Genomic DNA, 12,210 nt, shown 5'->3' on the forward strand with positions numbered 1-12,210 from the left:
AGCCCGCTTAGAGCTCAGTCAGTGTCGCTTGCTGGGTCTCATGAACCAGTTTTGTAAGCTGCCCATAAAAGTTTTACGGCTTCCACACAGGTCTAATCACTCAGTCTTTAAAATGAACATGCCGGCCAAGTAAACATTTGCCCCTTTGCAGAAATCATGGGCGTAGCCAAGGGAGGGGCAGCTGCTCCCCACATAAATATAAATAAATAAAATTGCATAGCAAACTTACATAGCCTCCCTGCCCCCCTAACAAAAGTCCTGGCTACTCCCATGGCAGAAATATATCGGTAGAATTTTGCAAGTTTGTGTTAAACGTTCCTGAATAGTGTCCTAATGCAGAAAACAAACTTCACAAACTGAAGTCATCCTAATGTAGGTAGTCAGTGTACAATCCCCTAGACCTGCATGTGTAATGAGGCACTATACACATGGTTATAGGCTGCACTAGTGTGCTTTTTAGGGCTAGGAGTGTGGATTTGATTCTGTCTTTGTCCAGAACCTTAGGTGAAAGTCCCATTTCAGATGGTTGACACTAGCATCTTTCAAAGCATATTCAACAGCAGCCTCACATAGAGTACATTGCAGTAATCCAAGCAGGAAGCTTGTGAAAACACTGATAACTAAGGCCAAATCCTTGTCTGAGAGGATCAGCCACAGCCAGCTTACTAGCATATGTTGGCTATGGTCCTAGTCTTTGCTGCCACCTGAGAATCCATCGGTAGTGCCAATAAGTTCTTTGAGGCTGAGAGGTTGGAGTCCAGTCCCCTTTCCTCCACACACAGGTGCTGTGCTGTCAAATATGACAGCACCAACCATCTTGATGGTTCTGCACACAGCTGGATTGAGATCTTTGTTTAACATATGCTTTGAGCTCTTTTGCCCCTTCACGAACTCTTCCCTTGAATATCGCCTCTCTATCTCTCTCTCTTACTGTGTTTTGTGCAATTGAGAGCTTATCTGCTAAGATTCGAAAGCTGTCTACTAATGCTGATTTTACTGACTGGTGTTCAGGGTGACCAAGGACAAGCTGGACCCCCGGGGCCTCCGGGGCCTCCTGGACCAAGGGGTCCTCCTGGAGATACTGGCAAAGATGGCCCTCGCGGAATGCCTGGCTTACCGGTGAGTCAGCCATCCATGTGTGTTAATATCATAGATGTAGAAAGGCTTCTTATAGCGGAGAAGTATTCATTATCCATGTTTTGTGAGTGGAATTACAGATGCACATTGGGAATGTGTGATGCTACTTGCAGATACAGTGTAACTAGGCACTGTAATATATCAGTAATAATAATAATAGTGGTGATGGTGTTTAATTGTTTTTTTAATTATTGTTTTGTCAATGTTTTTAGCAATCTTGTTTTTTCCCCTGCAAGTCACCTAGAGTTCCATCAGAGGAAAAGGCAGGTATAAGTAATTACGTAAGAAATAATACTCAGATGCCCTGGTCTTCTATCTTCAATACAGATTGATCTTTCCAAATAATTTTAGATAACTGGCTGGCATTCACTTTATAGAACTGCTATGTGGCTGTATTGCACTCATAGCAAAAGCATTTCTGCACAACCTTCATTCTGAATAACCTTTAAAAAGCAAAGGCATTGCATTTGATTTTATAGCTGCTTCTTCAGTGATAGTTAACATTAAGAGAAGATAAACAAATAGTATTTAATTATTAATGTATGGGTGTTTGATTTCTTATTAAGAAAGCATTTTTGTTTACTTTTAGACCAGGGTGACTAATATGTGGCCTTCCAGATGTTGCTGGACTCTCAACTCCCATCAATGATAATAGTTGTAGTTTAGCACCACCTGGGAAGCAGCCCCTCATTTAAGCATTTATAATTTGTTCTTATGTCACCTGACTCATTTTCAAAACATTGACAGATTTGTCTTCCAGAGGACGATGACTATCATAGCACCTTATAAGCCCTGGCCTGATACGTACTTGATCAACTCTTTGATCTGATTCAATGTCTAAAATTAGAACTTGCCCTATAACACTTAAAAATATTGTTACACGCCACCCAGCTAATTAAAGAGCATATCCTCTTAGAACACTGCCAGATCTGTGGTCACATTTCTGGTCACATTTCTGTGAACACCAGCAGCAGGGAAATTCTGGTAAGCAAGGCATAGCAGGTGCTCTTCAAATGGTCACAAATTCGTCAATAGATATTTCACTGCAATATAACAAAGAGACAGTTGACATTGAAAGAACATAGGAAGAGCCCTGCTTCATGCATTTGCCAATTCAGTACTTTATGGAAGCCCCAAAGCAGGCACAGAGATGGTTTTATACAAACCATTTTGCAGTGTGATGATTAAGCAGTGTATAAATCCTGGGTTTTTTTTTAAAAAAAAAGAAGAACACACCCTGTTGTTGGTCTGCAGCATCTGATGCTCAGTGGCCTCTGAACATGGAGGGTAGAAATTAGTGTTGTGGTTGTCAAGTTGTTTCATCAGGCCAAGCATTACAGCTTGCCAGACAGAAAAATGTTCCTGTTCCCACCTCCCATGCACCATTCTGGAGGTTCTCCCAACCCAGTTTTGGGGGGCATGTGGCGGGAGAAGAAAGCCCATGTGCACAGGAGGAAGTTCTTGTGCAGGGCTTCCACTGAGAGGACTGGTTTGATGAATCCCATCCAGAATCTCCATATAGCTTTCATCACTAATGGCCATTGATAGACATATCCTCCATAACTTTGTCTATTCCAATCTCCTTTTAAAAGCCATCTAGACTTTTCAGATGCAGGATCCACTTTTAACCCAAGCATGTACTTGAGGACACATTCCTTAGTCTTTTACCATATATTTGCATGGTTGTAGTGCTCCTGTTATGGCCCACCTTGGATCAAGCGGTGATCCGGAACCACCAGTTTAAGACCAGTGATCTAGACTACTTGCCATCTCGTAGCAGTTAACTCTATGATTTATTAAAGCACAAACTGAATGTAAACAATGGCATTGATGTTGATAACATTTTGTGTTTAAGGGAGAGCCAGGAAAGCCAGGTGAACAAGGCTTGTTGGTAAGTCCTCATTTCTTTAACTGATAAGAACAACCTGCAAGAAGTCTTATAGTTTCCCTTCTCTAATCATTTCCTTTTGCTGCAAGGTATATGGTATGCCACTCATGAGGCCAATGGGAGTTGCAAAATAAATCATCAGGCAAAGTCAAGAAAGAGCTGACAGAGATCTCTATACACAAGTTTCCACAAACAGAAGAAAAAGTTGGAACCTGTAGATTTTTTGTTTTCTTTTGGAAAGGGTATATCTTATAGCATTAACATTGTTAGAAAAAATAATCCCAAATTATATTCTCTTCAAAATCTTAATGCTATTCACAAGGCCCTAATCATTATAGAGTTCTCTCTTGTCCTGCCATTTAGATAGGCCTGGAAGAAAACATAGCAGCTGATAGCAATTCTGAATATCAGTGGAGATCTTCAAATTGTCACATATCAGATATTTCACTGTATTATTACAAAGCGACACCTGATATTTAAGAAGATGAGAAGAACCCTTCTGAGTGTGACTATTTACCCGGAAGAACCATCCTGCTTCTTACAAAGGCCAACTTAGGCTTGAAATAATGACCAAGCAATAGCTGGGTTTCTAATTATGGCTATCATTTCTTATAGACATTTCAGGTTGGGAAAACCATGGTAAAATACTGCATCAAAACCAACCCAAAGCTACAGTGAAACACTAGCTCTGCTTTCTGCCTAACCAGGGGCCCATGCGCTTTGCTTAAGAAGCTTTATGTTTTCAGAAATGAGGAGCAGCTATTGGTTCTTTATCTCAGAATTTTAGATGTGCAACATTATACCTGGAATATGTAGCAGAGAGTTTATTCAGCCTGCAATATCCATATTGGGCCTGGGTCTACCTTATGGCTACAAAATCCAATATAGTTTTTGTACTCCCACCCCCAACACCCTGCTTTTTGCCTGATTTTGCCTGATGAAGAGTTCTGCAGTACTCAAAAGCTTGCCAGTGTTATTTTTTGTGATATTTTGATGGAGTCTAATGAAGTGGGTTTTGAAGGGTTTTTTCCTTATTGACCAACACAGCTGCTTTTAAAATCTGTCTATCTGTATATCTATCCATCTATCTATCTATCTATCTATCTATCTATCTATCTATCTACAACAACATATCCTGACAGACCTCCCTGTCTTGTCTTTACCTAAATGTTCAGTGTTCAAAACTGCAGGTTATTCATATTCACTCTGCTATTTAGCTATCCATTTATCTCCTTTGGTATATAAATAGCTATAATTCCATTGTTCTCTCTGGGAGCTTATTGAAAGGTGGGGCAGGGGAGAGAGAGAGAAAGGGAGAGTCATAAATAGATCATGAACAGGTCATCTGCAAAGGCTTTATAGCTTGGAGGGCCAAGCCTCCCTTACTCCCAATGGCATGGGAGAAATCCCTCCAAGGAAGAAGGCTGCTGTTTGGCTCAACTCAATGAGCTGAAAGTTCACAGGGTAAGGAGCACTTGTCAGTATGAATAAATTCTGAAGTGTATTTTTGTGGGAGGTTTTAATTACAATTGGCATATCCATGCACAAATGCTGGAGGCAGACACTTTGCTGGAAAAAAAGTGATATAATGCATGATTCATATAATACAAGAACTCAGCAATATTTGGAAGTACATGAGCATATGTACACAAGACCCTAGAGATGCTTTAAATTCCAGTGTAAAACTACTATCACTTATTAAAAGCCTTAACTTTAAAGAGCATATTTTGTTCCAGGCTCAAACATTATAATTATAATACATTACAATGATTGCTATTTATTTATATCCAACCTTTTTCTCCAGAGAGCTCAAAGTTGTGTATATAGTTCTTCCCTTCCTTATTTAATCCCCAGAACAACTGCAAAGAGGCAGTAACTGGTTCACAATCACCCAGTAAGCTTCATGGATGAGTGGGGATTTGAGCCCTGGTCTCCCAGGTCCTAGTCCGGCACTCTATTCACTGTGACACTCTGTACTTGTACATGATGCTTGCATATCATGTATAATACTGGTAAATTATTCCTAGTTTCATAAAGCAGTGGAAAGTGCATGAGAAATCAGCAAGGTGTATTCTATTCTGTGGTAGAAGAAGAGGGAGAGAGAGCAGAGTGGATGCCTTTAACAACCGTCTGGCCTTTTGCAGCTAGCTTATAACTAGAGTGACAAGGCTTAATGAAAGATGAAGGCCTAGTCATGCTAACCCCCTCCCTGCTTCAGATTAGTTCTTGTAAAAGTATGGTCTAAAATGAAGACAGCGGCAGACTGTGACAAGCAACCTCTGCTCTGCCATGAGAGTGGAGTTTGGTCCAGGTTGTGCTAGAGAGGCATGGCCTTTGCCAAGAATGGGAAACTTGCAGTCCACTAGATGTTGTTGGACTACAGTTCCCATCAACCATGACCATTGGCCATGGTGAGTGTAACTAATGGGAGTTGAAATCCAACAACATCTGGAGATCCACAGGCTTAGTGGGTGATTTGCTTTGAGGGAGTTGGTGAGGAGTGAAGGAAGACAGAAGCCTGCTACTAGAACTTCCCTAATCCTTTTGTCAGGGTTTCAAAATATGGAACAAATTGTAGAAGTCAGTTGTAGAAGTCAGTTAGGTTTTCTTGAAACTTGCATTTAAATCTTACCCCTGCAAAACTAGGAAAGATGTACAAGACGGGGGACAAAACCTGCTGGAAATGCAAGGTAAAAGAAGGAGACTTCCATCATATGTGGTGGACCTGTGAAAAAGTAAAAGGGTTCTGGGGACTTATTTATGACGAACTAAAAAAAATTATGAGATACACCTTCCCCCCAAAACCCGAAACCTTTCTATTAGGGATGGTCGGGAAGGAGATTAGGCAGGAGGATCATACTATGTTCCAATACGCAACGGTAGCGGCCAGGATACTGCTGGCGCAGAACTGGAAAACCCCTAATAATCCCAACTATTAGAGACTGGCAATCCAAGTTATTTGAATATATAGAGTTAGCAAGGATGACAAAGAAGATCAGGCAGCAGAAAAACGCAAAATTTATTAATGACTGGAGTAAATTTCTCACATATATGGAAACAAATTTAGGAAACATTAAAATTACAGTAGGCGATGTATAAAGTTTGAGAGGTGTAAACAAAGGAGATAAGAATCACCCCGCAGGAAGATGACGCGGGACCACAACTCAGGCCGTTCTGAAGGGAAGTCAATCACTGTTGGTGATGGGTGGGTGTGTTGCTTTTTGTTGGTTTCTTCTGTTTCTTTTTTGTTGTTGTGTTTGACTTTTTTTTCTGTATGAGAAAGAACTCAATAAAAAAATTTATAAAAAAAGAAAAGAAACTTGCATTTAAATCCACAGCAAGTCAATTTATAGAAGTTGTTGTTGTTAACTACCACAACCCCCAAGTTCCTTACACAATGATGATTGTGGATGGAGAGTAAACATGTCTTCCAAAATCATTCATTACATGGGTAAATCATAAATTGAATGCCTTTTTTCCACACCTAACGTTATCATGCTAGTAAAATGTCTACTTTTCCCTCAGGTTTTAGTTCCTCATATTTATAGCTTAAATCTTGACAAGCTATTTCGTACTAGGGAAATATGTCCTTGCCAAAATGTTGTCATGTTATCATCTGTCAAATACATAATAGGAGGCTCAGCTATACAGCTGCAAATAAAATGTTTCAAGTGTGTTTTAAGTGCAATATACAATGTGACACTGGATGGCAATGGTGAGACTTATGGAAAATTCAACGTATTTTTTAAAACGCTTTTTTTTAAAAAAGCATTTTCAGAACTGTTTTTAAATGTATATAGATTCCAACATGGAAAGTTGAAACTAGCTTTTACCAGGTATTAGGAATAGAAAATGCTGTCCAACAATGGCAGATTTATTGGTATCAGAAGAGCCAGGTTGGAGTGGAAGGTAGAAAGTTAGCATGGATGTAAGCAGGAGTTGGAATTTTGTTAGGTCCAGTTGCGAATGACTCTGGGGTTGCGGCGCTCATCTCACTTTATTGCCTGAGGGAGCCAGCGTACAGCTTCTGGGTCATGTGGCCAGCATGACTAAGCCGCTTCTGGCGAACCAGAGCAGCGCACGGAAACGCCGTTTACCTTCCCACCGGAGCGGTACCTATTTATCTACTTGCACTTTGACATGCTTTTGAACAGCAACAGGAGCTCACCCCGTCACGGGGATTCAAACTGCCAACCTTCTGATTGGCAAGTCCTAGGCTCAGTGGTTTAGACCACAGCGCCACCCGCGTCCCTTTACAGCTTGTAGTTAATGCTAAACAGAGGAGAAAAAATATCCATTATACATTTCTAGTACAGAGTTTTGCATTTCCTTGATGTGAAAAACATTGGCTTATTTTGACCAGCATAGGAACATTTACACAATGGGGCATTTTAATTGGTCATTTAAAGCTAAATTGGCTGCATTATTATGCTAATTGAATTACTGTTGTTGTTTTTTGCTTTTCAGGGGCCTCAGGGGCCTCCAGGACAAAAGGTATAGTATAAACGATGCTGTGAAAGTGATTATACTTCCTACTGCCAAATTTCATGCTGTCAGAATGAAGGGCATTAGCTACTGTATCCCACACTGAAGCAGTTAGTTTAGTCTGTGTCAAGCTCTGTTTTCCCAAAATACATAGCATGAGATTCCCAATCCTCCGCCCCTCTGTATGGGAAGGAGCTTGAGCAAAGCAAGACTTGTTTTCGATCCATCTGCTGAAGTTCCATGTTACAGAAGTTACTACAGTTTTCTTCTTCAACTCTGGGAAACTGATGAAACCAAACTTAAAACATTGTGGGATATACAGCTAGAGTTTCAAATGAGAGGCATGTGTTATTCAAATAGATCACTGCCATATGACACACACACACCCCGAAAAAAATCCAAACGAAACAAAGGATTCTAGGTGTCGCTGATAAATGGTGCTTGGTGGCTGGCCAGTGTCTTCCTATTTCTATAGTAACCTGAGAGCTCACTTCCTGCGAATGCTTCCAATATTACTTACACTCATCAGGGTTTACAGCTAAAGTTTGATAGAGTGAACCTGCGATTTATGGACTGCAGCATTAAACCAATACTAAATATATCAAGACTAAAAACAGTTTAAATGGGTTTTTGCATTTAACCCCGCCCTCCCCTTCTCAAATCAGCTCACGGCAAATTGTTTTAAAAGCTATCTTTAAAAGTTAATGTATTATAGTAGGTGTTTCATAAAACTAAAATGTTTAGGAAGAAGCTGAAGAAAGCTGAAAAGAAAAATTAGTAGCATTGCACGTGGGGAAAAGCATGAATCTTCTGTTTCAAAGTCGCAGACATAATTTCCTTTTCTAACATCACCATCCTTACAAAATCAAGTAACACATTGCTAGTATGATACTAGTAAGTAGGGTTGCAATGAACATGGAGTGGTTAGCAGTAATGGCAGACATTAAAGCTGCTCTAATCTGCTTATCACCACTTTAGAGTCACAGCAAGAGACGCGGGAGATCTATAGCTACAGATCCCATTTTGAAAACATCCCCCCACATTCTATATTCCTGGAAAGAAACTAGAAGACAAACAAATACAATATGAGTATCCAATACTTTTACCCCCTCACTAGAGTATGTCTTCTATTGTTAAATTTCAGTAATGCTCTGTAATGGCCATTGCATTCATTGTTGACATTCCCAGCCTTTTTTCATGTGACAGTAGCCCTAAGGATATGCTGCCAAATCTGTTAGAATATCTTCAAGGTTAGGGGCAACTTCATTCCAACACGGACGGGTTGAAATCCAACCTAGTGCTTCTGATTCGCATTTGCTGGAAGCCTATGATCACTGGCAATTCTTGCTGCCTCTCCCTTTTGTTATGTTGTTACATGGACAATATTGGAAAGTATTGTTTATTTCTATAACCTTCTTCACAAATAAGGCTTAGGCATAGGGTACAGAAAGGTTTATCCTGCATTGGACCAGCTACATTAGTTCTTCCAATAACTAAGTTGGATCTTTAAGGAAGTACAGTAAAGTACCCAAATAAGCTTAAGAAGTTAGTAACCAATAAATGTACCTTAATTTTATTAAATCCCCATTGGATAATCCTAGCTGCAGCACCTTTATTCTACGGTCTTGCTTCTTATCATTTTATTACCTCACAAATACCTTCCACTAGAGGTAAGTCTGTAGTAAAAGTCTGTAGTAAGAGTAGTGTCCAGGTTTACAGAACAAGGCCACTGAAAGTTCAGTGGGTTAATTAAACTCCTCAGTTATAATAACATATGGAACGAAAGCACTGCATTTAAACTGAGGTATCTCACGAGGAGTGTGATATATATTTTTGAATCCATATATTTGCTTCTCTTCAGGGTTCCTTTGGTGCACCTGGTATCCCTGGGATGGATGGACAACAGGTGAGTCCCACACAGTTTTCTACCCTTGATTTTTGTTTGTAGTAGCAAAAATATTATTTTTGCAAATCCAGTTAATCAGGGCATGCATTTTTCTAATTAAACAAAGAAAAAAGCAAGTGACTAATAAAGTAAATAATAAATTAAGTCATGGGCCCAGTGGATTTATTGGATAGGAAATACACATTGTAAACATTGTGGCAAACCACCCCTACACAATCAACAATGTGTAACAAAAATGACTGCAATCCAACACATTGTTTCCATGCATACGAATCTAACTGAAATGAATGGACCCTTAAGAAGTGAATTAGCACTGTGGGATTTTTGCCTTTTTTGATGACAGAGAGATTACAGAGGAATCTATCGAGATAAGAAACATATGAAGAAAATAAAAGTTCATCCTGGAAAGAAGGGGAAAACGCAAATGAATGCATTTGGCAATACATAAGCTAGAGATGATCTAAAATAAAGCTAAAAGGAAAAAGAAGTAGTCGTGGCTTAGATTGCCCATAACATGTGTTCAGTAGTTCAACTCTTTCAGTTCCGTCACCAAATTGGGTCACAGTTCACCGTGACTGGCAGCCTACATTCAGTCTCTTACTACAACAGCAGGGTTTTTTCACATCAGCACTATAGACTGTTGGCAAAGCTGGTTATACATAATGTCTGGCCTGACACTTGAAAAATACTGTGCATCTATTGTTCTCATAAACATTAACTTTTATATCAAACTCGTTTTAAAAATTATGTGACAGCCACAATGTAATGGAGTTATTGCATTTATACAAGAGCAAGTCATTGCACACAACAGTACGAGTACATAAAATCTGGTGCCCAAATGGTAACAGTAACCACATTGTTTGTATGTGATTTGTAGTTTTAGAATTTACACCTAACGGTGTGTGGCTCTTGGCTAATAAGGAGTAAATATTTTAATGACTTATAATTTAGGTATTAACAAATAATAAGCCTCTTACTGCTACACTATTGGAGACAGTAGGGCTTTTAGAAAGCATTGTGCTTATCAAATTAGAAGGGAAAACTTTCCTATAGCTTATGAACAAACATCTGTTTGTATCTAAATTTTCAGCCATGGGTGCTGATGAAAATTGCCTTCCTTTCCAGAATGCAATGGCTAAAACAGCATGTCTTATGGATTTCAACTTATACCTGCAAATGCTAGTAACTTGTAGCTCAATCATGGTAACTCATACGTATCATGGTGGCAGAGGTCCACCCAGTGCATGGGTCCAGAAATTGCAGAAAGGGTAGGAATGGGATGGCACATTTTCTGTGATATTCCTGTGTTGAATGTCTCAGTGCTGAGTTTGAGGCTGCCACAGGATAACAAACTACATTTTGCAAAGTCTCTCAGCCCGATCTGAAAACTCACATAGTATTTCCATCAAGGCCTAGGTGACCCATCTGAACTGCAGTCCAACTGGTTTATCACTTGGATAGCAACAAGGGATGGAGGAATTGGTCAATTTAACTATGTCTCAGTTTCTCATTTTTCCAATCTTAAGTTCTGCTCTCAACATTTCCACATCATTTTGCATTTAAAAAAACAGAAAAACAGTTCTCATAAAAATTCACCAGCATTTTAGTGTGGTTTTCACAAATCTACACATTTTGTATGCAGTTTTGCCTAAAGTACAGTATGCTATTTTCCCTAAATATATGCATATGTACACAATTTACCCTAGTTTATGCATTATTATTATTTTACATATTTGCTTGGCTAGAGAACTTCATTGCAAATTCGGAAAACTGCAAATTTCAAAGGATCGCTTTGTTTCAGTTTATGGATTGTTTTGAGAAGTGCAAACTTAGTATGTTTGCGTTTAAATGTGAACTGAGTCAAATTTCTTTCCTATCCATCCTTAGCAGTGGCAGAGTCATAATAATTTTGGGATTTTTTTACAAGCTTGACAGCTCCTTATTAGAATGTGTGCTCCTTCCTTTAGCAGCATTTTTTCTAAAGCCAGCTTCCTCTTAAAAAAAAAAAATTCTGGCTAGTCTCAAAGTGCTGAACATAGTATTCCATATGCTTATATACATTTTTACAGTACTATTTTTCTAGAAAAAGGAGTGCCAGAACTCACCATGAACACCTCCCTTGTTCTCTTAGAATGGCAATGGCGCCCACCTGAGAGGTGCCAGAACTGAGTACCAACAAGTTCTAGCTGAAGAATGCATTTTTCATCTTCCCCTTTCAGTGGCTGAAAAAAAACCTTTGACTTTATCCTCTTTGACTATATATATGTTACAATTTAAATGAACTAAGTCACAAACCATCTAGATGTTTTGTGGTAATGAATTTTATAAGTTAACTTTGGTCATCATTATAGCAATTAAAGGGAGCAGGGATGTTTAACAGTCCAATTCCATAAATTAATCTTCATTATACGCATCATATGAATCCAGATTTGCTTCACAGATATCTTTAAATATAATCTTATTTGAGAAGCAGGAGGATCCTTTAACTGGGGAAATATACAGTGGTACCTCAGGTTACAGACGCTTCAGGTTCTAGACGCTTCAGGTTACAGACTCTGCTAACCCAGAAATAGTACCTCGGGTTAAGAACTTTGCTTCAGGATGAGTTCAGAAATCATGTGCGGTGGCATGGCGGCAGCGGGAGGCCCCATTAGCTAAAGTGGTGCTTCAGATTAAGAACAGTTTCAGGTTAAGAACGGACCTCCAGAATGAATTAAGTTCTTTACCTGAGGTACCACTGTATATGATTTCACAGCCGTTAGAGTTGCTTCTGCAGGGCATGTTTAAACGTTGT

General features: G+C 39.3%; 1 protein-coding gene across 1 annotated transcript in view; it reads left to right on the top strand.

Moving 5' to 3' along the window:
- The window catches only part of COL25A1 (collagen type XXV alpha 1 chain), a 292,587-nt gene that overhangs the window by 205,731 nt on the left and 74,646 nt on the right, over positions 1–12,210 (top strand). Inside the window, exons 9-12 of the mRNA XM_083756612.1 lie at positions 1,012–1,119; positions 2,993–3,028; positions 7,493–7,519; positions 9,372–9,416. Of these exons, the coding sequence (XP_083612738.1) occupies positions 1,012–1,119; positions 2,993–3,028; positions 7,493–7,519; positions 9,372–9,416 (216 nt within the window). The remainder of the gene's footprint in view (positions 1–1,011; positions 1,120–2,992; positions 3,029–7,492; positions 7,520–9,371; positions 9,417–12,210) is intronic.

Source organism: Podarcis gaigeae (genome assembly GCF_964106915.1).
Source record: "Podarcis gaigeae genome assembly, chromosome: 9".
Classification (NCBI taxonomy): Eukaryota; Metazoa; Chordata; class Lepidosauria; order Squamata; family Lacertidae; genus Podarcis; species Podarcis gaigeae.